The 25,374-nt window shown below is 47.0% G+C and overlaps 1 protein-coding gene across 1 annotated transcript in view; it reads left to right on the forward strand.

The window, feature by feature from the left end:
* Window positions 1-23,937, forward strand: part of LOC144139323 (multidrug resistance protein mrp-7-like) — a 46,457-nt gene extending 22,520 nt beyond the window's left edge. Inside the window, exons 10-18 of the mRNA XM_077671706.1 lie at window positions 8,276-8,486; window positions 14,787-15,097; window positions 15,881-16,207; window positions 16,318-16,419; window positions 19,481-19,675; window positions 21,063-21,221; window positions 21,478-21,644; window positions 23,127-23,321; window positions 23,784-23,937. Of these exons, the coding sequence (XP_077527832.1) occupies window positions 8,276-8,486; window positions 14,787-15,097; window positions 15,881-16,207; window positions 16,318-16,419; window positions 19,481-19,675; window positions 21,063-21,221; window positions 21,478-21,644; window positions 23,127-23,321; window positions 23,784-23,934 (1,818 nt within the window). The 3' untranslated portion in view covers window positions 23,935-23,937. The remainder of the gene's footprint in view (window positions 1-8,275; window positions 8,487-14,786; window positions 15,098-15,880; window positions 16,208-16,317; window positions 16,420-19,480; window positions 19,676-21,062; window positions 21,222-21,477; window positions 21,645-23,126; window positions 23,322-23,783) is intronic.
* Window positions 23,938-25,374: the final 1,437 nt, after the last annotated feature.

Here is a 25,374-nt window from a genome sequence, read left to right on the forward strand (position 1 = left end):
AACAATGCTTCATGAACTGCATTCATAAAGCACGGCCATGGGGTAAAAATGAATGTGAATAAATTTAAAACAATGATGAATAGGCATGCCGAAAGCACCTTGCTCAGATTAGAAAATGAAACGCTAGAAAAAGCAAAAGAATATATCTACCTCGGACAGGTTGTTAGTGGTGTCCCGAATAACGAGAGAGAAATGCGGCGCAGAATAGGTATGGGCGGGGAACACTAGGCAAGCGCTCCAAAATTATGAAAAGTACGCTACCGTTGTCACCCTAAAGAAAAAATCTACGACATATGCACACTGCCGGTGATAACATGCGGAGCTGAAACTTGGAGCCTTACAAAACAACTAGAAAGTAAAGCCAGGTCGGCTCAGCGGGTCATGGAACGAATAAAGTTAGAGATAACGCTCAGGGGCAGTGAACGAGCTACCTGGGAATGAGAACAAACTAGCGTAGAAGATATTTTTCACATACAGAAAAGGAAATGGACTCGGGCAGGCCATGTAGTTAGACGAACCGACAACTCCTAGACAACTGTGGTAACAGAGTGGATACCAAAGATTGGGTCTGTTAGAAGTGGAAGGCCATTATTCTGATGGAGGGATGAAATAAAGAAATTCTGGGGTAAACTGTAGATTCGAGCAGCCCAGCACAGGAGTGGTTGGAGGTTCGTGGGAGAGGCCTTCATCCTGCAGTGGACCTACATAGGCTGACGACGAGGATGAACGATTAAATGTAATATTATCACCAATTATTCATTTTTTCGAAACGGAGGGGCGACGCGGTTGGCTCATTTTCATTATTTTGTCGTTCGTATTTCTAACGTTCCTTGCCCCACTTTTCTAGTTTAATCTTCATTTTAGAGGAGATGTATTCGATGCATATGTTCTTATTTCGGCACTTCACTTTTGTAAAATATGTGTTTCCTTATTTTGGTTGTTTCTGGGTCTTCAAAATTCTACTCGACCAACTCTCTCCACAAAAGTTAGTATAAAGATTAAGTGAGCTACTTCAGAAAATTATTTATTTTGGTGTAAATGCAGGCCGTTACATGATGCTGGCTCTGGGCATACTCTGCAAAAAATGTAAGCAGTAGAAATATACACACCTATCGCACGATGAGCGGTTGAGGTCAGGGTATGCTTTCGGTGTAACATGGCCTCAACCGCATATTCTACCATGTGCTTGAACCCCATATTCAACCCCATATTCTTCACTGCAAATGGGTTCGTGAATCTCGGATTATGAGCTCCGCATATTTATTCAATTCCTGAATGTACTCAATTCGTGAGGTTTCGGTGAGTGCGAGAACAACCCAAATAAACTGCACATCCTGACGTTCTGGTAGCTGTAGGGTCCAGTCAGTGTTCGGTTCCGACTGTTCCGCGGTTTTCGCCTTGCCACGAAAGCCCCTCGCTTAAATAACACTACAATTATCAAGAGACTCATTTCTCACAAATCACTTATTTGAAAGCTGATATGAACGTTCAGCCGTTGTGAAAGGTGCGGTGTTTTTTCGTTGGTTCTCCTGGAATAGTTTGTCGGAACAGAAAATACGCAGAAAAAAAATATTTGAAAAGATGCTGTTTTATCGTGTCCGTTAGTGACTGCAGCAACCATCTTGAATCCATCCGTTTCGCAACCAGCAACCATCCGTTTCGCACCGAACGGGAATTCGGTGCCCTCATTCGGATAAAATAGACTTACCAAGACAATGTTCTCGGGTATATAGTCGGGCTTTCACTTCACCTGACAGATTTCTCTGAAAGAAAAAAATTGCCATTTTCCTGCGAATATACTGTGTTGTATGTTGTATCGATTATCAACTTATCGGCTTGCAGGATTCAAAATTATAGTGAAATGTTTCGTACAAACCAGATGGCATTTTCGTGCTTTCATAGCTAGCAACACCGCCTATTTAAAATTACGAAGCCTATTCTGGTCTTCAATTTCATCAGTTCCTTTAAAGCTCAATGCCGTATGGAGGGTCTGATTATAGTCGTTGTTAGCCAAGCAAAGATCGTGCTTTGACGTTTCCGTTGATTTAAGATAGGAAACGCCTGCAATAAAGCTGCATTCGTTTGACACTTCAGTGAGGGATACTTTGGCAGACTTTTCTTTTGTACTCTACTCATGCCGTGAAGTTATTGATCAGATCTTAAATAGAAACTATACTTTCAAACTTAAAATTTGCAGTGTTTTCAATGTGGTCTCTCACGGGTCCAAGCTCCACAGACGTAAATGTACCCCCTAAAAGACGCACCCAGAATAATTAAAAAAAATGGCTGGGGCTTAGCTCTGCTAACATTGAATATGCTAAGCAAAAGCTTGGCTTAGTCTAGTTGAGTCTTGGTTTCGCTTGGTTAACCTTTGATTTAGCTGTATTGCCGACCACGTCTCCAAGCCGTTCGGTTCCGTGCAACGCTAACAGAAGGAGGCCAAGCGAACGCTGCGTTCGCCGGGGTGAACGCTGCGTTCATTCATGGCAAACGCACCGTTTCTCTTCGCCGGCCGCGACGAGACACTTTGCCCGAAACGACCCAGTGCTCATGCGTGGGAGGCTGCGAAGGTGGTTGTCTGCCTCGGCCGCTGCGGTGGTGGCGACCGCTCTCCTCACCCGCAGGCGCCAAAAGCGGGCCCGGCTAATCACGCAATGCGCTTCGAGGGGTGTGTCGCGGGGTGTGTGTCTCCGGTCGAAAGGTCATTTGCGCATCCGCCACGAAATTGCTGTACGAAAATAGCAAAGCTTTGCTTTAAAACCTTGGGGTCTTTTACGTGAGGCAGAGTCCTTCCCTGCATTTCTGTTCACGAAACCCCGGTGAAAGTTTTATTCATTGACAAAGCTGGCCGCTGGAGGCACCCCTGTCAACCTGGAGGCTGCGCCGGAATTCAGCAAGGCTTGCTGGCTGGCTGTTTTTTCACAGGAAAGAAGCTTAAAATATTCTGCTCTTCATTTCCACCAGTAAAAACGCGAGCAAACTCGGCGTATCTTTGTGTCAGTTATTGTCGCGTAGCGCAGTTGCGAGAGAGAGGCAAGACCACGCGTGCTACAAAGGCATGTTCCAATGTTCGCGAGTTGCTACAGGCGCGGCTAATTTTTCGCTTTGGGAGAGCGGGCATTTGGCGTTTTGGGTTTTTGACTAGCCTTGATTTGTTGCTTACATGATACGAGCTAACTAGCGCCGAAATTAAAGCGGTACACACCCATGGGGGACCTGCTGCGCTTAGCAAGTTGGTATTCGAGCCCGGCCTCTTAGTACGTTTGTTTAGTACTGCATCTGCGTCATTTTATAGCGAGGCAGTAATATAACAATAGTAATATAAATGTACAGTTGGACAGCGAGCATGGGCCGAAGAAAAAAAAGCTGAGGAATTGGAAGCGGCATAATGGGAGCGCGGAGGGGGGGGGGTGTAAACATTGCCTTTTGTGACTGCTAGACATAGCACATAGGTAGGATGCCTAACATAAAAAAAAACTCGCACGCAGAGCGCCTCCCACACACCCACACAAGAGCAAGTTTAAAGAAAAAACACGCAGGCACAAGTGGCCATGCGTGGCCTTTCAGATCACGAAAACACTGAATGGATTAATAAAATGTAGCCACTTCTGATTTCCGGTGCGCAACACCGATGACAGGAAGCTGTGATCTCTGGCTGGCCGTAGCAGTAAGCTGCCGGGCACCTTCACAAAAGATTACACAAGCTCACCACGGCCGTGCATTACAATTGTTTATTTACATAAGCTTGTGGCAATGGCGGGATGAGTGTATGGAAGCGAGAAGAATCCCAAAATATCATAGAACACCTCATACATACAGCACCTGCCGTTTGCTCGTTTTTACGCGGCGTCAACCTACGTCGCTGTGTAGGGGGGTTTAATTTTTCGGACCGTGAGCGTGTCTCGACTTCGTAAGATACACCGGCAAGTTTTGGAATATCAGGGGTATGGCACCGACGCGTTTGGGCTTCTCGCGATGCAGACACAGGTTGGCCTCTTATTACGAACCCATCAGCTCTAATAACGTCTCTGAAGTCAAAATTGTTCTCGCACAAGCGCACGTGCCTCGACTCGAACCTGAAAGCGCCTGTCTCTGGTCTTGGAATGGCTCTTCTCCACCTATCACCGTTCGTGGTCGCTAAAGACGTATTTCCGACCACCGACTCATCTCGTTTTGTTGGTATTCTTTCGAGCATGGCAGTGTCGAGGACCATCCAGTCAAACATGTCAAAAATTTTGACCGCGCTGATGACGCTTCTATCATTGATCATTTAGAGTTGCAATTTGATTACCAGATGAACAACGATGTGCACAGGTTGTGGATGCATTTCAAGGAAACAGTAAAATACTGCATTGAGCATTTTGTACCATTCAGAAAGGTTAGAAGTAAAAAATACAATGAATGGATTACCCGAGATATAATTCAGACCAAGCGCAAAATAAAACGTCTTAGGAGAAAGAGGAGTCCAAGTGAGCAACATCTGCAAAGCCTCAAGCAGTCCTTGGAATGTAAGGTGAAATCAGCCAAGGCTCACTATTTTAACGTATTACTTCCTGAGTTTATCAAAAACGACCCTTCCAAGTTCTGGCGCTTTTTGGGTAAAAAAAAACATTGCCTGAATGAAATAGCTGTAAATGGTAAAATTGTGACCGATTTTAAAGAAATAGCCCAATCATTCAATCACTACTTTCAATCAGTTTTTTCACCAGGTGGCGTGATTCCAAAACGCCTAACACGTGATTCAAGTATACCTGTTATATCGGATCTTGGAGTTCTGGCAATGTTACGTAAGCTCGATTCGAGAAAAAGCCCCGGCCCCGATTGTCTTCCAAATGGATTCTTAAAACGGTATGCTGACCAGTTATCAGTATTCTTAGCTAGGATTTTTCAGACCTCCCTGGCATCGGGTGAAGTCCCGTATGATTTTCTGGTTGGTAGGGTCAAACCACTCTTTAAAAGTGGAGATAAACTTGCAATCTCGAATTACAGACCCATTTCTATTACAAGTAGCTGCTGTAAAATGTTAGAACATGTTATTGCGGGATTCATTCATGAATTTCTTGCTGAAATAAACATTTTGTCGCCTTATCAGCATGGCTTTAGGAAAAAAATGTCTACTGTTACGCAATTGGTCACAACAGTGCATCACTTCTCTGCAGCTTTGGATGAGTCCGGACAAGTCGATGTGGTGTTCCTAGATTTTAGTAAGGCCTTTGACAAAGTGCCGGACGATAAGCTTTTGTATAAACTTGAATTTCTTGGCCTTCCCGATTGTATTTTGAACTGGATTAGAGCCTATTTATCAAACAGAAAACAGTATGTTGATATTAATGGTTGTTTCTCTCATTCTCTTGCTGTCACGTCTGGTGTACCCCAGGGCAGTGTACTGGGGCCACTGTTGTTCCTTCTTTATATAAATGATTTGGTGTCTGTAATTCCTGAAGCGGTCTCTGTGAGGCTGTTTGCCGACGATTGTATTGTTTTTAGAGAAATTAGATCACCTGACGACTGTGTGTGTTGCAAGAATCCCTAGTACAAATAGAGAGGTGGTGTGAGGAGTGGGGAATGATGCTTAATGCCGCAAAATGTGCTTTTTTAATAATAACACGAAGAAAAGTTTTCTTTCGTTCTCAGTATTTTCTCCAGAACACTGCAATCACAGACGTTGCAGAGTATAAATACCTCGGAATCACTCTAAACTCTACTTTAACTTGGTCGTCCCATGTATCACGCATTTGTTCAGCTGCATTTACGAAGTTGTGTTTTTTGAGGCGCAAATTAAGACATGCCCCAAGTCACGTCAAGCTTTTAGCCTACAATACTTTTGTTATAGCCAAACTGGAATATGCCTCCGTGGTTTGGGATCCGCCCTTTAAAAAGAATATTTACATGCTAGAGCTCGTCCAAAGAAAAGCAGTACGGTTTATTTTTTGCAAATATGGGCGTTATGAGTCTCCTTCGAAGCTCATGTCTGACAATGGCATTCAATCCCTAGAATCTCGAAGACGCTTGGCCCGGTTATCATTCTTGCACAATATTGTTACGTCTAAAGTGCAAATAACTCCATCGACTTTAGTTCAACCCTTAAGCACAAGAAGGACACGACACACGCATACTCAATCCCTTCAGCCTATTTTCGCAAAAACAAACCAGTTCAAGCTTAGTTTTTTCCCCCGTACCATTACCGAACGGAATGCACTTCCGGAAACAGTTGTTCAAGCCAGACATTTTTCCGAAGCGCTCCATGCGAGTATTTGTCACTGAGTATGTGCATTGCATGGTGTGCCATGCTTTTACCGATGTGCCTTATTTTTTTGTTTGTTGGTTTTCTTACTTAAAATAAAAGTTTGATCCTTGTATAAATGATTGTGTATTGCCAGTTGCCCCTCCTGCTTGGGCCAGAAAATCTGGCTCGCAGTATTCGCAATAAATAAATAAATAAATAAAGGACATCAAAGATTTTAATACCAGAGCTGTCTAAGCACTTAACTCCGCCATCGAGCCTTACGAGAAAAAATAAGCAGTGGCTTAGCTCGGCTATGCCAGGATATACGTAGCGTGAGCTATGGTTGAGCTGGTTATTCTTATGTTTTCTGGTTTTCTATGATTAGCTGATTACCATGCTTACTGATGCTAAAACGATTTCCAATCAAACCCAATCCAACCCAACCCAATTTAATCCAATCCAATCAAATCCAATCAAATCCAATCCAGTCGTGGCGGCGGGGGCTCTGGTGCACCAGCTGTGCGTCGTGAGCCGTCACTGCTCCTCGCGCATGCGCAGCGCGGCTCTCCACGAGCCACGCGAAACTGCTCAACTTCGGGCAGTGTAGCTCGCGCTACAAAAACCGAAAAAAAAAATAGTGAGCGCACGTAAGCATGTGCCTTGTGAGAAGCGCCTGCCATTGTCCAGGACTGAGCTTGGGCTTTAGCCACGGGAGGATGTCGGAAAAAAATAAAAAAAAAGTATCCAGCGCACGTGAGCGCGCGCCCCGTGACGAGCGCCCGGCGTCAGCCAGCTCGATCTTCGAGAAAAGTCTGCGCTGCGTTTATGGCGTGATCACTCTCCTGCTGTTGTTCTCGCCAGTTCACGTGCGTTCACCCCTAACAAGGGGAGCACAGACGCGGTGTACGCGCTACCGACACCGAATTCGCGAAACCGTTTGCCGCGCATTCTAGCGCATGCTATTGCGATCCGCTTTGGGAGAGATGTGAAAGCCTGCGGACAAAACGGTCGGAGTGTGCCAGTCATGGAAAACTTTCAGGAGCAAGTTCTGAAACCCATGTGAGTGCAACAGCCGGGTCTTCGGCGAAGAAAGTAAGGTCGCCAGCTCGGATTTTTCTTCATTCTTGCACCACTAGTGGGAGCTTCCCCATTTTTTTTATGTACTTGGATAGCCAGAGCGGCAGCCAGGCACACAGCGCATCTGAGGCATCCTAGTTTACATGGTTAGTCCTTGGCGACGTGTGAACAATGCTATAACACAGCAAACGACCCACGAAGATGGCTGCCTAATGAACTGGCAATGCGGCCGCAGCCGTCCCAGCCGCCTGCAGCGGACTCGCAGCTCTAGCGCGCGGGAGCTTTGGTCAACATATGAAACTCTTCCGTAGCCTTACGGAAAGATATTGTGACCAGGAAAGCACTGAAGGTGAATGCGTGAGCTAAAACATCTCAGAAATGTTTTTGACAGCAATCTTACATATAACGCGGAGGTGTAAATTCGAACGTGCGTACTTCTGCCGCGTAGCAGCATCATTACTACGTGCACTACGACACTGCTCGATGTGCTGCTGAGCACGAGTACGCGGGTTCGAATCCCGGGCGTGGGGGCCGCTTTTTTCGTGGAGGCGAAAAGCAAAAACGCCCGTGTGTAAGAAAACTGGCGTTAAAGATCTCCAGGTGATCAAACTTAATCCGCAGCCCTCTACTACGGCGCACCTCGGCACTTGCGTTGCGTCAGCGCGTTAGACCCTACAATCAATCAATCAATCAATCAATCAATCAATCAATCAATCAATCAATCAATCAATCAACACTGCTCGAATCTTTCAACTTGATACTACATGAGGTAGTTTCTTTGCAGGGTGCCAGTTTCTTGCACCGTCGTTAATTTAGCCCCGATAACAGTTCCTTTTATTTAAGCGGCCGACAAAATAATCACTTTTTATCGGTATATATGCCGGTCGTTACCAGAGGCCAAACGCTCCCGTGTGTACCAACATCCTATGAATGAAATGCATATAACGTCACCACGCGAACCTCGTGCCCCAGGGAGCCATGGTCCTGCTTCGGTCTCTGACAACGATGTCCGGCCCCTGTCTTCCCCTGGCTATACTCAGCCTGATCGCCCGGGCGGCAGTCGTCGGGTTTTTCCTCTACTGGATAAAGCTTTGGACCGACACGATCGCGTCTGCATACCAGGACGACCAGACCACCGACGCTATCTGGATAGTGGTGCTTGGAATCCTGTGCCTTTGCGACGGTAAGCATTCCGCGACTATACCAAATGCTAGTTTTTTGCATAAACCGGGCTCTCATTCGTTTTTAGAGCCCTTTTATTTCGAACCAAAGCAGGTTCTTTCGGGGCAGAGCTGAAATTATAACCCTCAGGGAACTGTGCGAACAAAGATTATGGTGTGACACTCCGGCTGCCAATAAGCAAGCAGTACACTTATGGGAAAAAAAAAATTAGTGACCAGTTCACTTACAGCATGTGCAGTTTACCTGGAATGAAGGAAAAAAAGAGTTGGAGGGAAAATATTTTGCGCTGGATAAACATACTGATGATACGCGTTGTATAATTAAAGTTCACTTACTCAACCAAGCAGATAAGAATAAGGCAATAACCAGAAGGCGAGCAGAGGAAAGAATGATTGAAAACAGGCTGGATTGGGTGCATGCACGGGAGAGCACTTATGGGTTCTTTCATTGACACCTTGAACGCACAAAAAAGAAACGGCCGAAAAGTTTATATAGCCGCTTCTATACAGACGAGTGCAATCATGTGAGTTTACCTGAAGAGGAACTTGGCCCACTTGTGCTGTAATCAGCTGCCGAGACACTACGTTACAAACAGGCGTAGGAATACACCTTCAACTGTAGCTAATGAACAAGGTTTCTATGTTCGTATTGTACAAGCAGCTAAAAGCCGACGAACTTGGAAAACGAGGGTGACAGTAAGCGCGCGTATTGTGTTCCCCCTTTAAAGCGAGGTTTTTTACCTCTACCCCCAATGCTTTGGTGCGACCGTTGGTGTCAACAAAAAACTTTTGCGAACATATAAAAGAAGTTAGGGGCATGGTCAGGAATCAAACCTGGAACGAACAGAGATGATGATTTCTTTTGGTTTCCCCTTTGTAGTGGGGTAATGACATGCCATCTTACCAAAAAGAACTAGTATGCCCACATTTTATACTCTTGGATTAATACTAGCGCTGCTTAGGGCAGGCACAAAAAGCTTATTAGGCACAAAATACTGTTTTTTCCTGTTGCAGGTGGTAACTGTCCTAAGAAATTGTCCCCTCTCTGATTTTCGTCCAGCAGCATTCTAATCTTCTTTTCGTCCCCTCGACAGCCTTGAAGATAAATTCCTCTGTGATACCCTTAAGTCGTACGGCTTCTAGAAACCCAATAATCCCTTCATCTAGGTTTGAATGGATACCCTCACATTGTAACACTATGTGCCGCATAGTTTCTGTTGCTTTTCCGCAAACCACGCATACCCCATCATTTTGTGAATACTTCCCCACAAAACTCTTAGTTCGGAGGCAACCTGCTCTAGCCTCAAAAAGCAAAGCACTGCCCTTGGAATCATCGTGGAAATTTTACTTTCTGATGTTCAATTTTTTAGCCCTGTACATATCTGACGACGTTTTAGCTTCCATTTTTTCCCTCCATTTATTCGTTTCAATCTGCCTTGCCTCTTTTTTGGTTACCTTGGCTGTTTTGATTCTCCACTGTTCTTTCCGTATTTCATCGTTAGCTTTCTTGTCTTTCTTACCCACTGCGTGTCCACGCTTTTCAAGTATAGGTACCTAAAAACCTTAGTTGCCCACCTTCGTTGATTCATTGCCCTCAACCTCATCTCAAAGCATATTTTACTCTGTGCTTCTCTAACTTCAAACGAAGCCCAGCCCATATATCCCTGAACTGCTTCGTTAGTTGTTTTTCCATGTGTGCCTAAGGCCAAACGTCCTACCGTTCTCTGGTTTACTTCAAGGCGTGATAGAACGTCTGATTTTAAGCAGAGTACAGCATTCGTAAACGTGAGACCCATAACCATTAGTCCTTGCCACATTCCTCTTACTACTTCATATTTGTTATACTCCCACAGATATCTATGCTTCATTATAGCTGCATTTCGCTTTCCCTTACCTTTACGTTGCTAAACCCTAATTGACTTTCTTCCAGTTTTTTTTCTAACCCTGCCATGCAAAGCATGAATAGTATTCGGCTCAAAGAGCATCTATGTTTCAGTCCCCGATGGATGTTGACCTGCTGGGCGCATTTCTGTCTTTCCCACGTGAGGTGCATTATATTGTCTGTATAGATCGCCATAAAGAACTGTATTAACTCGTCATATAATCCCTGGAGTTTTAGCATTCTCCACAGCCATTCTCTGTTTACGTTGTCATATGCTCATTAAATTTACAAGAACGTGATCCATAATGGTATATTCTGTGCTTTCGCAATTTCAATGCATTGCGTCATCACGAACAAATTGTCATCCAGTCGCCTGCCTTGGCTAAATCTATTCTGCAGTTCCCCAAGTATTTTATTTTCTTTCATCCTTGCTTGAATTTCTGATTTTATTGCCTGCATTATTACGAATCTATACACCACTGACGTTACTGTGAGTGGTCTGTATGAATTTAATACTGGATTTGTTTCCTCTGCCTTTATATATTAAATTCATGCTACTTTCTAGCCAGTCATCTGGTATTTGGAACAGAGCGTGAGCCCATTCTCTTGCCGATTTAGCTACAAGCCCACCCGTAGACGGGGGAGACATACGGTGCCCTAACTGAGGACATCTTCGAATTCAGCCCCGGCGTTCTCACTGAATGCCACGTGATTGCGTCACACGACCTCTCGCGCCGCTGTGCACTCCACCCAAGGCACGTGGAGCGGCCGTGTGCGTGCCTTGAGCATGCCCAAATAGTTAAAGAAAGCTCACCATTAGAAAAATCGCACACCAATGCACGGCATCTCACTTCTCGGTCTGTGCCACCGATCTCGTCGCCTGCGTCGGAGGCGGCAGAAACGGAGCAGTGGGAGCACTATCCGCTCGTGCAACTAGGCCCGCGCAGTGAGCCTTAGAGTAATGCTTCGTCGCCCTCTTCCGGCCGCTGGCTGACATGCTCAAGGGAAACAAACCAAGAGCATCTTCACTGACTTGGTCTCCAGAAGCACTAACCGCTTTTTAGAACGTCAACACCAAGCTGTCCCAGGCAACCTTTCCTGTCCATCCGAGACCGGGAGTTCCGCGTTGCGTAATGACTGGTGCATCTGAATCTCCATTCGGAGCTTTCGTGCAACAGTTTGTGGACAATGCCAGGCAACCCCTTGCTTTCTTTTCCCGCAAGTTGGCACCCATGTAGTCACGCTACAGCACTTTCGGAAGAGAACTCCTTACAATGTACTTGGCTTTACGTCTTTTCCGGCACTTCTTAGAGGGTCGAGAGTTCCATATCTAAACAGAACACAAACCTCTCACCTTCACCATCCGGTGGAACTCCACCAAATTTTCACCTCGTCAAACCCGGTATCTGTCTTGCTTCGCGGAATTCACAACCGGCATACGACACGTGCAAGGGCGGGACAACGATGCCACTGATGTGCGCTCACGTGTCGCCGCTTCAATCTCAAGTTCCCACAACTCGGCTGACATCGATTTCACCGCACTCGCATCAGCGCAGCAAGATGACGCCGACATAATAGCGCTTCGCCAAAATCCCGGCGCGCTACAGCTTTCTGAAGTACCCATTCCATCGTGTGCTGTCCCTGTGCTTTGTGATGTGTCTACGCCCACCCCCGTTCACTCGTCCTGGCGAATTTCCGGCGCATTGCTTTCGATGCCTTCTATAGACTATCGCACCCTGGAATACGAGCCACGCAACACCTGCTGACACAGCGTTTCGTTTGGCCGGGCATCAACAAGGACGTACGCGAGTGGACGCGCTGATGTCTCGCATGGCAGCAGTCAAAGGTTAACCGGCACACCAAGGCCCCTTTCGGCTCGTTTACGGCAGCATTTCAGCGCTTCGACAAGGGGTCGAAGCGCTAAACTGATTGATTGATTGATTGATTGATTTGATTGTAGGGTTTAACGCGCCGACGCAACGCAGGCAATGAGGCGCGCCATAGTGGAGGGCTCCGGTTTAATTCTGACCACCTGGAGATCTTTAACGTGCGCCGAAATCTCGCACACACGGGCGTTTTTGCTTTTCGCCTCCATTAAAAAAGCGACCACGGCGGCCGGGAATCAAACCCGCGACCTCGTGCTCAGCAGCGCAACGCCTTAGCCACTGAGCCACCGCGACAAGGGGCACGTAGACATTTTGGGGCCAGGGCCTCCTTCAAAAGGGAACACATACCTACTAACTTGCGTACACCGTTTCAAGTGTTGGCCCGAGGCGTTTCCTCTTCCCGACATCCGTAGTGAAACCATCGCCAATGCATTCGTTGCGGGCTGGGTTTCCCGCTATGGTGTCCCATCAACTATCACCACCGACCGAGGTCACCTGTTTGAGTCTGCACTCTTCAATAACTGCGGACCCTTCTTGACACTTCCCGCATCCGCACCCCAGCCTGCCTACGCATTGCCAACGAGCTCGTTGAGCGTTTTCAGCGCTCTCTTCAGACCGCACTTAGGGCAGAGCCGGGCGCTACCCATCGGTCCACCTGCCTTTCGTTGGTTCTGCTGAGTCTTTGGGCTACTTTGAAGGAGGATCTGCACTGCATGCACGCCCGCAGAGATGGTCTTTGGTGCTCCTCTACGCCTGCTAGGAGAGTTTCTTACTGCTTCGAAGCCATCACCATGCACTGATCCCCCCGACTCCGTGACCAAACTACGAGGTTCGCTTCGCTCAATTCGTGCGCCTGCACCACGCTGGCAGCAGTGTGCGGATGCCCATGTGCCCATCGAGATGGGGACGTCCCTCTACATTTTTGGTTGCCGTGCCGCGGTGCGGAAACCACTTCAGCGCCCTTTCGACAGACCCTAGCGCTTCATTCATCGTGCTGGTAAGCATGTCACTGTGGATTTGGATGGCAGGCAAGACACTATTTCTGTTGATGCCCTCAAGCCAGCCTTCATTGAGGAACAGCTCTCTGTACAACCAGACCGATGTCGAATACTAATTGCGGATCACCCTACTCAACCGCCCCCGTCGCAACAGACAACAAAACCGACTAGGCAGCATCCACAAGTATCCTTCCGGCTTGCCCCACGGCTCCGCCACTGGAGGGGGGGCCTCCTGTAGCAGCATTGACGAGGACGAAGACGACGAAGCACCACTCTGGGGCTCACGGCGCAAGCCTCGTGGCGCGAGCGGTCAGTGCTCCCAGGAACTCCGAGCGTTCGGCCAGGCAAAGCTGCCGCTGGCCCGTCTACTGCTGCCTTGTGTATTAAATATATGTGTGTTCCTGTGGCTCGGCGTTTTCATTGCATCGTGCTGCCACACATTGATTTCACCTTAGCAAAGAATATCTCTTTGAGCGTGTTGATTGTAGGGTTTAACGCGCCGACGCAATGCAGGTGATGAGGCATGCCGTAGTGGAGGGCTACGGATTAATTTTGACCACCTGGCGATCTTTAACGTGCGCCGAAATCTCGTACACACGGGCGTTTTTGCTTTTCGCCTCCATCAGAAAAGCGGCCGCTGCGGTTGGGAATCGAACCCGCGACCTTGTGCTCAGTAGCGCAACGCCTTAGCCACTCAGCCACCACGGTGGGTATCTCTTTGGAGCAAAAAAGGGTGTGATTAGGTGAATTACACTTGTCTCTGGTTTCACTTTTTGTAGAGCCACGTGCGTCAATTCGAGTGACGTCAAACGAGCAATCAATCGTTGTGGGTGTCGTCTACAGCTTTGCTTTCCCATCAACTTCACAGGGTTGATTGGCGCACACTATTTCCAAGTCCTCCAAATTTTCGCTGTTTCCACAATAGGAACCAGTACCAACTTTTCCAATTGTCAGTCCTTATGAGGTTTCCTAAATCTATCGTCCTTGTACTATTTGCAAAATAACAATTCGTACCAGCTCACCCGTTTGAAAGTCCTTCTGAAGTTTTGTATGTTCCCCGTCCTTGCACTCTTTTTACAATAAGAACACGTACCAACTTCCCCCATTAACAGACCTTGTGAACTTTCCTGTCCATCGTCCCTGCGCTATTTGTATAATAGAGCTCGTACTAACTTTTGCAATTGACAGTCCTTCTGAATTCATTGTCATTGCGTTCTTCGTACAAGGTATACCAGTACCAACTTGCCCATTTGACACTTCTTCTGGAGTTTTTCAAGTACACCATCCTTGCGCTGTTTGCACAATAAGAACCAGTGCCAACTTGCGGTATTGGCAGCCCTGAAGTTCTTAACTGTATCGTCTTTGCGCTATCTGCACAATATGAACCAGTAACCACTTGCGCTATTGACAGTCCATCTGAGGGTTCCTTTGCTCTCGTTATGAACGAAACCTGGAACAATGTACGTGGTATTGTAATTCACTCCGTGCTTTTAGAATATACTGAGTTGTGACGTCAACATGCGCGATTCCATGCAGTTGTTCTGGGCACAGTTGGCGGCTGCTTATTAGCAGTGTCCTGTCGACGTCTTTCTTTGCGCCTGCATGCTACAATGCTGCGCCGACTACTGTCTTGCGGTGTGTCCTTCTTCGAAGCGACGCCACGAGGTCGAATTCTGAACCGCTTCTCGGCTGACCTGGACCTCGTGGACTCCCAGTTCTACCTGACCGTTAAAGAGGTTCTGCAGACGGTGAGCCTGACGTTCGCCAGGCTCGCTGTCGTAGCAACGCAGGCGCCTGTGGCATGCGGCATCGGTGTCGTCGCCATCATCATGTATCTCTTTGTAGTGGTGAGTGCACACCGATCTGAATTTACTGAGATAACATACCAAAATGTACGGAGACAATCAGCATACTAAAAGCCTGGCCTGCTGGGGTGACGCTTCAGAAAAATTTAAAGAACAATTACAATAACGATAACACTATTTCTTTATACGACAGATTGATCACTTTATAGATGCAGCTGCGTTTTTATTTAGGAAGAACAAGCACTCAAAAGAAAATGTTTTCAGATCGCAAAAGAGCTTTATATGTTACCAGAAATTGGAGTAAAGTACTTGAAGGAGTCGCAAATCACGGGCTGTAGGCAAGAGCCTACAGGCATCAATGTAGAGGCATCAAGCAAGCTGGCATTGAGCAACACACTTGTCGTGCCTCCAGAGAGCTCAATCTAGATATGTGAAATAAAATTATCAGCAGTAGAATTTCCTAAAACGATGGCAGGTCTATAAACGAAACGGGTTAGTCGTGCAAATTTACGTATTTCTTGATTCTAGAGTCCAGCGGATGGCATAAGAACTGTAGAAAACACAGAGAATGTCCCGTATTATGGAATTCTCCGAAGCCAAAATAACGTTCGCAAAACAACGCAAGCGTCCTTTTTCACCTACGGAAAGAGTTAATCTTGATGGCCTACAAAATATTGAAGAAATGTGTATGGGATATCTGCGGGAATGCCTACAAGAGTACAGTCACCAAAATCCGCTGTTCACAGATTGGCCCGTCAGACATCTACCGCTCGGGAACCTCGAAGAACCATCTATAAACCTGATATCTATTTCGCTTACTCGTAGGCACTCTCCGTTCGGGCAGCAAAAGCACTTCGATTCTTTGAGAGCGCCCAGCTGTCAAGGGTTCTTCAGCACCTGACCGAGACGAGGGATTCCATGAGCACCGTAAACTGCTTCGGCGTCGTGGAGCTGTTCCAGAAGTGGTTCTACCGTCTCGTGGATGATGTCTCACGGGCAAACTGGGCCATGACTGCATGCGTCCGGGTCACAAGGGTCTCCGCAGCCGTCGCTGGCCTCTGCGCCATCCTGGCCACTGTGGCTAGCTTGGCTTTCTCCAAACTGCCACCGTCCCAGAGCGGAGTGGGCCTGGCCTTAGGCTCCGCACTGTCCGTGAGTACATGCACTGGGACTTGTAAAGATTGTGTTGTAATAATCAAATCATATGCACTACTAAAAACGGCAAAGTTTAAATTGAGTCCTTTCGTACCTATCTTCCTTAGGCCCCTATGATGTTGGCGAGCGTCAATGGGCCCTTATTTTTTGCCATCCTTGCAGCGATTGCTCTTGAGCGGACGTTGGAGTACACCCGACTGGTTCCGGAGGTGGGATACCTATCTTTGCTCTGTTTTAAATATTTCTACAAAAATACTGTGTCTCTTAGGTGTGTTTTCATGCGTTGAATAATAAAACAGTATGTCTTCTTCCGGCGATACTTACCGCAGACTTCGTTAATGTTCCATGAGGGCTTCGTCTATTTGTTTGTTTCCGTTCCAACGTTTTCGTTGTTTACAAGACCAGATACAATTTGCAACGTCGTGCTGAGTAGCTACTTGTGTTTATTTTGCAGCTTCATCGAAGCAGCACTCTACTAACGCGGTTTAGAAATAAAATATCGCCAAGAGTATATCTAACGCTATCGCCTTGAAAGAACGCAAACAGACATAGTTCTCCAATGGGAAGCTTGAAAAACCATAGTCTTTCTTGGGCTACTCTAATACAAAAGGTTTGGTCTGTCTGTCTGTCTGTCTGTCTGTCTGTCTGTCTGTCTGTCTGTCTGTCTGTCTGTCTGTCAGTCAGTCAGTCAGTCAGTCAGTCAGTTAGTAAGTCAGTCAGTCAGTGAGTGAGTCAGTCAGTCCCCTCCATTCGTTCCTCCACCTGTCCTTCTGTTCCTCTCTCTGTTCCTAGATTCAGTGTTCTGGCCAAAAGATGAAACAATTCGTTAAAAAGAAATATATCCAGTCAGAACGATTCGAAAAAAACAACAAAAACTGCTGAAATAAGGGACGCATGGCTCCGTTTCTTAGCGCAAAGAAAACCTACTTGAAACTTAGCGCAAAAAACTACATGTCAGGAAGTGATCATGAGATCAATGAACGCACGGCGGCGCGCACTACTCTGCGATTATCTCGCAGCGCTTCGCACCCTCCGAGTATGTGCCTGCAAATTGTCTTTGAAACTCCGGCTAAATCTCACTTGGTTCGGGGAGCCACAAACGGAGGAGCAGCGTCTAGCTGAAGTGTGAGGGGGTAAGCGATCCTGGGCCGTGACGCATGGCGAAAGTGTGAGGGGGAGGCAGTGAGACATAATGAGCTGTGGTGAGGCACTGGGAGATGGCAGCTTAGCAGCGTATGCCTCCTCCCCCTTGTCAGCCGCTGTTCCTTCGTTTTCTTTCGGCCTGGGGTGCCTCGGTCACTCGCTCGCTTACGCGGACACCGCCACCGCCACCGTGAAACGTCTGTACCGGGCGCCTAAAGGCTGCGCGTTAAAAGAACAGCACTTTCGCTGGTGCTGTTCCAGGAAGCGTGCTTTACAAACCTGGCCCCATTGACGCAACACCCCCTACTAGCGGCATCACCTGGTTTGCCTTGGGTGACTCGTTCTAATCGTATGAGGAACTCCTAATGCGGGATTCATATTGTCTCTCGTTGGTCCAGGGGCAGAGTCGTAGGTTTTTACGCTAACGGTCCGTGTTCGAGACCCAGTGCTTCTGCGTCGTTTCCGCAAGACCAGTAACGTTTTTTACTGATGCATGCTTTCTTATGTAATTTGAACGCATTATTTGTAACAGCGGAGCTATTCTAGCGCTGGCATTTACGACAACCTCGGCTTTTCTTGTGTTACGTTTTTTGTAAAACAGATTTTTCCGCCGCGCATAACACGGTTCCCAGTACAGAAATAATTTACAAAAAATAACGGAGGTCATAAGGCCTTCATAGTTGGATGTGAGAGCTCATATTTTCCCTAAAAAATCTCTTCCCCGCAAAAAATTTGTGCTGAGAGGTGAAACCTATTTTATTCAGCTTAATGTAGGCTTGCTATGTGTAAGTTGGCTTTCTCACATTGCCTTTCTCATCTACGGAGGGAGTATGAATAGAGAAAGTGTCCTTTACTCTGGTGTTATCTAAAGTATCCCGAAACAAATTACCAGACAGTCAGCCCCTTATGTGACTGTGTACACCATTATTCCAAGTTTCCTATAATTTTCATATCAAGTTATGTCACGATGAAGTTGTAAATGTTACATAATTAGTGTCTGCTGTCAATACATGACCGCAGCTGCATCTACGCTGGGAATAAGGTGGAATAAAACAGCTGTAACGGTTCTTCTACTGGAGCTGTCTGAAAAAAATATAAGACACTCATCCCAAAAGGTGACTCCGAGACTACGCACAAGAAAAACGGCGGATGTAAATGGAATCTTTGTATTAAACGATCCACAGTTCCGCCCTTGCAACAGATTTCACACTGGCTAAAACTGGATTTACGTTCTGCAAATAGAGGCCTTTGGTATATTTCGGGTCTGTTTAGACTGGTTGCGCGTTGATTAGTTCTGCGATTCTTGAGTACGACCTAAAAAAGGCGCACCTGAGGTGCGTCTAGGCGAACAAAATTTGCCAAATACGCTTCCAGGCAAAAGAAGAATCAAAAGATGAAGGTTTTCACTTGCCAAGCAGACTGCGTTTGAGCAGTGCGAAGGCGGCGAAATTAAATTGCGTTGAACAAACTTTATTAAAATCATCACGAGAGGGGCGAGAGGGGTGGGAAGAGCGTGTGGGGTGCGAGCAAGAGCGGAGACGGAGTTTCGTGGCAGGGGCTGCAAACGACTGTCGTCTTTCGCAGACATGTGAAGTCAAGCAAGCAGACATGCGGTTAATTTTACCGGCGACATCTTTTAGCTCATTTAACGTACAGGAGCAACGTCTCCGAAGTGTTGCCACCGTAGAGGAAGAACTTGTACGTCACCGCGCGCAAGTGGGTTCGATATCTGCCCCTGCAACGTTCGTTTAATGATGCAATTTCTGCGCTGTAGGTGCTAGCACCGAAGTCACTTCCAGTGCGACAGGCCGCAGGCTTAGCGTTTGCAGAAACCGGCAGGGTGCTCGTTTTCGCCAACCTAGCCATGGAATGCTCGTACGATAAAATGCTCACAGCTGGATGTTTCAGACAAAGGGTGCTTCATCAGAGTATTTACTCGTTTCCTTTGTCGACAGCCTTCTTTAACAAACACTGCACTCCTGGGCATCTCAGAAGAAATTCTACGGAAAATGGGAGATAAAAGAACACGTTTCTTCCGAATTGCATTTTTTTTCTTCTAGACGTATTATCCACTGACTGCTTAATGCTGCACTTCTGATTTCTAATTACTTAGCATTTTGGTTTCAGGATGACTGCTGGAATGACGAGACTGAAAGCCCCAAACCAGCGTCGACCCCTGGCCTTGTGCCAATCTCTACAATCCGAGATGCATGGCCTGCTCAAGGACAAATAGTATTCGATAACTTTACGGCGTCTTATAAGCCAGGCGTCCTGCAACCGGTTCTCAACAAGATTTCTTTCGTCATAAACGCTAAAGAGAAGGTGAGCTCAAATGTTGGAATATAACACTTGTTTGGCACGCTTGACAACAGTCGGGAAATTCATGTTGCCAAAATCGTCGTTCATAGGTGAAGTAGGAAAAGCGGTGCAATTCTTTGCAGAAATACACTGCAAGGAAACACAGCAGAGACGAGTAACCCGTCCGCTCACGACAGATATGTTAAGCACAGGACGCACTAGCTAGAGTTTCTGAGTTCACTTGTAACGTACTTTTGAGCAACATGCCTGCGTCACCGAGTGTCATTAGATGCAGCCGATCGACATAACTATCGCCACGAGCCCTTAATACAACCAACGTGCCTACACATATATCACACTCGAAGGTGTTTTGGGCTAGCCGCTACCACCCAAACCCCATCCGTTCCGCCTTCTTGAAGTAGCGTGAGTGCGAGCTGACCAGCTGCTTGCCAGAGGCGTAGGTTACCCTTGTTTTTCAAGAAAGAGCGGCTCCAAGTGCCGGCGGTTTTGCGGAGTAGGAATTGGCCCCCCACAACACCATTTTCCGCTCCAATAAGTGTCTATTGACAACAACAATACTAAAAATCTTTGTGCAAAGCCAACTTTATAGCGAAGCCAGAAATTCTTACAGATGTAGGTTATACCGACACAGCCTTTTTTTGTCACCTTGGTCCCGAGACACTGCCTACGGCGGAGTACCACGAGAACGGCTGAGAGGAAAGCGCAGTTTGCGTGACCGCTGATGATATGCGACATTGAGAGCTCGCTTCCCACAGCCGGGGCCGAGTCGGGTGTTAGGCCCCACCTCCCAGAACGCTCGATAGCAAAGTTGAAGCAAAAGAGCTGGCCAATCATGGGTTTACATTCCACTGGGCAGATGGGTCCACCTAGGAAAACGCCTCAGCAAGTGGCTACTGTCTCACGTATCACAGCTACGCCATCTCTTCGCGTAAGGTCCCGTCGTCACCGCAAGCGCGTTTTCAAGCGAGCCCTCGATAACTATCCCGTTCTGACCATTTCTTGACTTTTTTTTCTTCTTCCTGTCAATGTTAGGTGGTCCCTTAACAAGCATTCCCGCAGTCATTCAACTTATTTCCGCATTTTATGCCCTCGTTGTTTTTTTTGTGAGACGTTCAAGAGCTCGGTATTTTATTTGCAGCAACAGCACGCGTCACGACATTGCTCAAAGTAAACTCGCGTTTAGCAAAGTGCCGTTTTAGGGCTACCTCATAGCATGTGAACATTAGATGGTACTGCGTCAATCGCAAACAGCGATAATCAATGGAGCAAATCACGATCCTCTTCTTTTTGCAATTTTGTTCTGCTTCCTTACGTATAAGTCATTGATTGTTTAACGTATGCTACAACATCTAACTTTGCGTCCAACGGCCATGAACTATCTTTTTTTCAGGTTGGAGTGATTGGCCGGACGGGGGCGGGCAAGTCATCCCTCTTACTCGCCTTGCTGAGGGTCCTGAAGCCATCCTGTGGACGCATAGTAATGGACAACGTGGATATCTCTTCCGTTTCTCTGAGAAAGCTGCGGTCTGTCATCACTATAATTCCTCAGGTGAAACACACTGCAAGATCTTTGCGGGTCTAAGGCGCACGCACTTGTGCAGTGGCGTGTCCTTGCACTTTGAAACCCCTAAGGAAATAGTCCACTCTATTGCGTTGCCCTTACACTTTTCTGTTGCCTATCAACCTTGTTCTGTGATCTTTTCTACAGAAGGTGTCAGTCGTTCTATGCGCAGCTGTGAGGCCACATAGCAGTTGTATCATAACTTTTTGCCGACCCTACTTCTTCGATCGCTTTGTCTTTACAGGAACCTTACCTCATGAAGGGCACCTTACGGGAAAACCTGGACGCCATGAATTGCCACTCAGACGAGCAGATTTGGGAAGCTCTTAGAAAGGCGCACATGGCAGATTTTGTATCTAACCAAACAGATGGTCTACTTCTGCCGATTGACGACGGCGCAGAGAATCTCAGGTACATGAAAGTTTGCTCTTGACGCTATTAATCATTTTTTTATAATCACAGTGCTGGAGCAGATGATGGTTATAGTAGCCCATAGAAATAGCATAAATCTTCCCAATGCAGCAATTCATGCTTTCAGCATAAACGGGGCTTACCCTGCTTAACAAAAGAAAAATGCGTCACTCGATCTCTCCTGACCCTAACCTACAGCTACCGTTCGTAGTAGTTTCATTGTTCTGTGTTTTCCAGCTGCTTGAGACAATTTTCTGTACTAATCGCTTTACGACATGCCCAGGAGGTTGGCTGCATGATGGAGTGCTTACTGCGCAGGCGCGGTTAAAGGTTGAGTGGTTTTATCCACATCCCCTAACGGTTTTGTGCGTGTACCCTGCCTTCGATTCTACAGCAGCCAGTTCCAAGCCGCCGCTAGAACGAACTTCGCGTTCCTTCCATGTTTCTAACAAGCCTTTACTGAAAACGCAGCTTGGAGGCGATGGTGCTGTTGCGTGGCATGTACGGGCTAATAACCTGGGTTTTGATCACGCGGCCGCCTACGCTTGTCACTGATCACTTGGTGAACATTCATCAATGCTGGCTACCCTTGTAATTGTTTGCTTTGATCACACATCAAATACTTTTCGTGAGCCTCACTTGCGACTAGGTTTTGTGGCCGTCAACATGTCTGCCCTCAGCTTCATGGAATATCAGCCATCCAACCCTGCCGCTCCCCTACCGGATTTGCGCCTTCCTCACGCTGTCGATACAAACCGACTCAATATGCCCCAAAATTGCCCGAGATTTGGATTTTCTGTGGGACGCCATGGCTTTCTTTAAATGTATCGGTGACTTGTCTTTCTTTCGTTACTGCCGTCCTCTCTCACCCTAGCTAAGACTTATCTGGACCGCCTTAAGATGAACGAGTCAAACGAAGCTCTCGTGTAAGTTAAAAATGGAGGTGCCAACTTGATGTTTTCAGTCGTGCTGTTAAACTCGTCAATAAATTTTTGCCAATATTTTCAGGAATGGCTGGTACTTGCCTATCGTACCTTTTACCTGTATTACCTGGAAAACATTAGTTGTCGTGTGTACTTGCTGGTATTGCTATTTTCTGCCATCAAAATACCGGAATAAAAGACATAGCAAGAAGAACAAAACCTCTCTGTTTATTCAATATAGAGGTTATAACCTCTGCTTCTTGTGCCGTTCACTCAATACCTCCTCAATTTTTGCCTAGAGAACAAGAAGACATGCCGAGTGCTTATCAAACTTAAATACCCTGGACAAAATCTGCAGTGCTTCAAACAAGACATCAGGCATGGTGTATAATGTATTCAGCCAGCGTAAATAAAACTACCATCCCAGTGCCTCAAGGTTCCGGATTGGCAGTTGTAACGCGAAGGTCTTCCTTCAATGTGGTGCGAGGGCCTGCCGCTTCTGCCAATTTGACGCTGTGAATTAGCATAACGCTCGTGTGCATGCTTTTCCCGTACGCAGTGCTGGTCAGCGTCAGCTTCTCTGCTTAGCGCGGGCTCTCCTCCGAAATCCCGGAGTGCTGCTGCTTGACGAAGCGACCTCACGTATGGATGGAGACACGGATCGACTCATCCAGCAGACACTAAAGGAGGGCTTCTCTGCGTGTACCGTACTTACTGTAGCTCACCGTTTGCATACAGTACTACACTGCGATAGGTGCGTACAAACAGTGGAATTTAGGACCCAAAAACCGTCAGGTTCAACGCCAAGTACAGCGTCGGCAATCCTTTGCATGCACGTAACCTTTTGCGTACATGTGTGCTCATTCAACGAACTTTTTGACTGTGCTGGTGTGCAGTGGTACCGGTTGCTTAACTTAAAAGACTTGTGGCTTACAGCGAGACAGGTCGTGTACGGTAGCCGGCACATCTCGTGTGCCTGCCTCCATTTACCGAACCAGTTTTTGTGATTATAGAGTGCAGTACCATTTACAGTACTCAACTTGTTTCTTTGGTACAAACAGCATCTAACCGGTGCGACTAAGCATGAACGTAGAGCTTAAATCATCGTAAACTTGCGAAGGGGCACCCACAAAGCCACATCTCTTAATCACAGCTGCCTACCTGGTTGTTTTTCTCTGTCGACTGAGTGATTTATTTGCTCTTGGCCTATTTGCAGGGTACTCGTCATGAAAGAAGGCCGGGTAGAAGAATTTGGTTCCGTAAGCGAACTAGCAGCTAACCCTACCTCGATGTTCCGCGCGATGGCACATGCTGCAGGGATCTACCTTTCCAACGTTGAAGAAGACGCTCATTTCGTACATTTGTAATAAATAATCAATTTTTGTGAAACGACAATCTTAGAAAATGTCACAATCAGTTTTTGAAATTTAAAAACGGTGGATTTTAATGCTGAGAGAATGAGGGTTGGTTTGTACTTCATAGCAGATCTGGTGGCCAACGCTACTCTGGAGAGGTCGTATCGGCCAATAATTCTCTCCCATTATGGTCCCGGGCAGTTATTTTGGCAGACGCCTTACATAGGGGTTGATCATTGTGTGTACCTTAAAATCTATCAAACAAATTGACCGACTGAACTCCTTAAAAGGGTCGTGAAATTTACAGATTTGTTTCTGTCAGCGCTGAAAAAGTATGCTGCTGACCGCACCCCACGCTCATTTCAACCCTGCACCAGCAATGCTAAAGGGGGGTCGTGAATGACAGCAAGCAAACAAAACAAAACAAAGGCTCACAAAATTTTTATGATCCACGTCATAACATTTTCACAGTATGAATGATAGGACTCACAATCGCCGCTGGAACACGTCTCCTAAGCAAGATGTAGCTACCTGTGGTACCCCAGCAAGGGCAACACTGAATTTGGTACCAATTTTGGCCTGGTAGGTTAACGAACCAAGATATTCCCAAGCTGGACCCCGGTGCTGCACATAATTTGGTACCACCATTCAGGCGCCGGAAACCAAGCATCACTGCACTCCGATGTGGTCCTACTGTGTTGGTAACCTCACGGCTGCAGACAACAATTGCGAACACTAAAAGAATTGGCGCAGGTTCCACTAGTGGTGCTAGGCTGGCGGAAGAACAGAGCTGGCGGTCCCTCTCGCTTAGTCGGGCACCTGGCTGTTGCACCTCACATGGATTTTCAAACTTGCTGCAGCAAGTTCTGCATGACTGGCAGGCCCGGATTGTTTTGTCCGTAGCCTTTCACGTTCTCCCATTAGCAAAAGCGCTAGAATCCGCGGCAACCGGCTTCGCGAACTCGTCGACTGTTCCCCACATCAGGAAGGAATGCACGTGAACTGGCGAGAGGAACAGCACGCGAGAGATCAGGCTACCAACGACTCGGCAGAGTGTCCTCGAAGGTCGAGCTGTATACCGGTGCTGGCGATGACGTAATAGCTAGGCGAGGCTTGGCCTACCTGGCTGGGAGGAGGTCGACTGCGCCTCACGGTGGAGGAGGTTTTTTGGATTTTTTCTTTTGCAAGCGCCTACGAACCAAGCTCAAGCTTCAAAACCTTTGCAGTAAAATCAGTATAGAAAGCAACACTTCAATGACCTCATTAAACAGTCCAGCTGACATAAACTAAGCGTTACGTCAGCCGCCCAGCACAGTCAGTCACCAAGCTGTGGGAGAACCTGGTGACCAGCAGCCATCTGGACGTACAGCACCTCCTGGCATCCACACCGAAGGCTCTATGTTCACCTCATAGATTCCCGGACTACGGAACCACTCCCACTTCAGAAAGCTC

Source organism: Haemaphysalis longicornis, unplaced genomic scaffold, assembly GCF_048455015.1.
Source record: "Haemaphysalis longicornis isolate Haplotype H1 unplaced genomic scaffold, Haemaphysalis longicornis Haplotype H1 scaffold_5, whole genome shotgun sequence".
NCBI classification, from domain to species: domain Eukaryota; kingdom Metazoa; phylum Arthropoda; class Arachnida; order Ixodida; family Ixodidae; genus Haemaphysalis; species Haemaphysalis longicornis.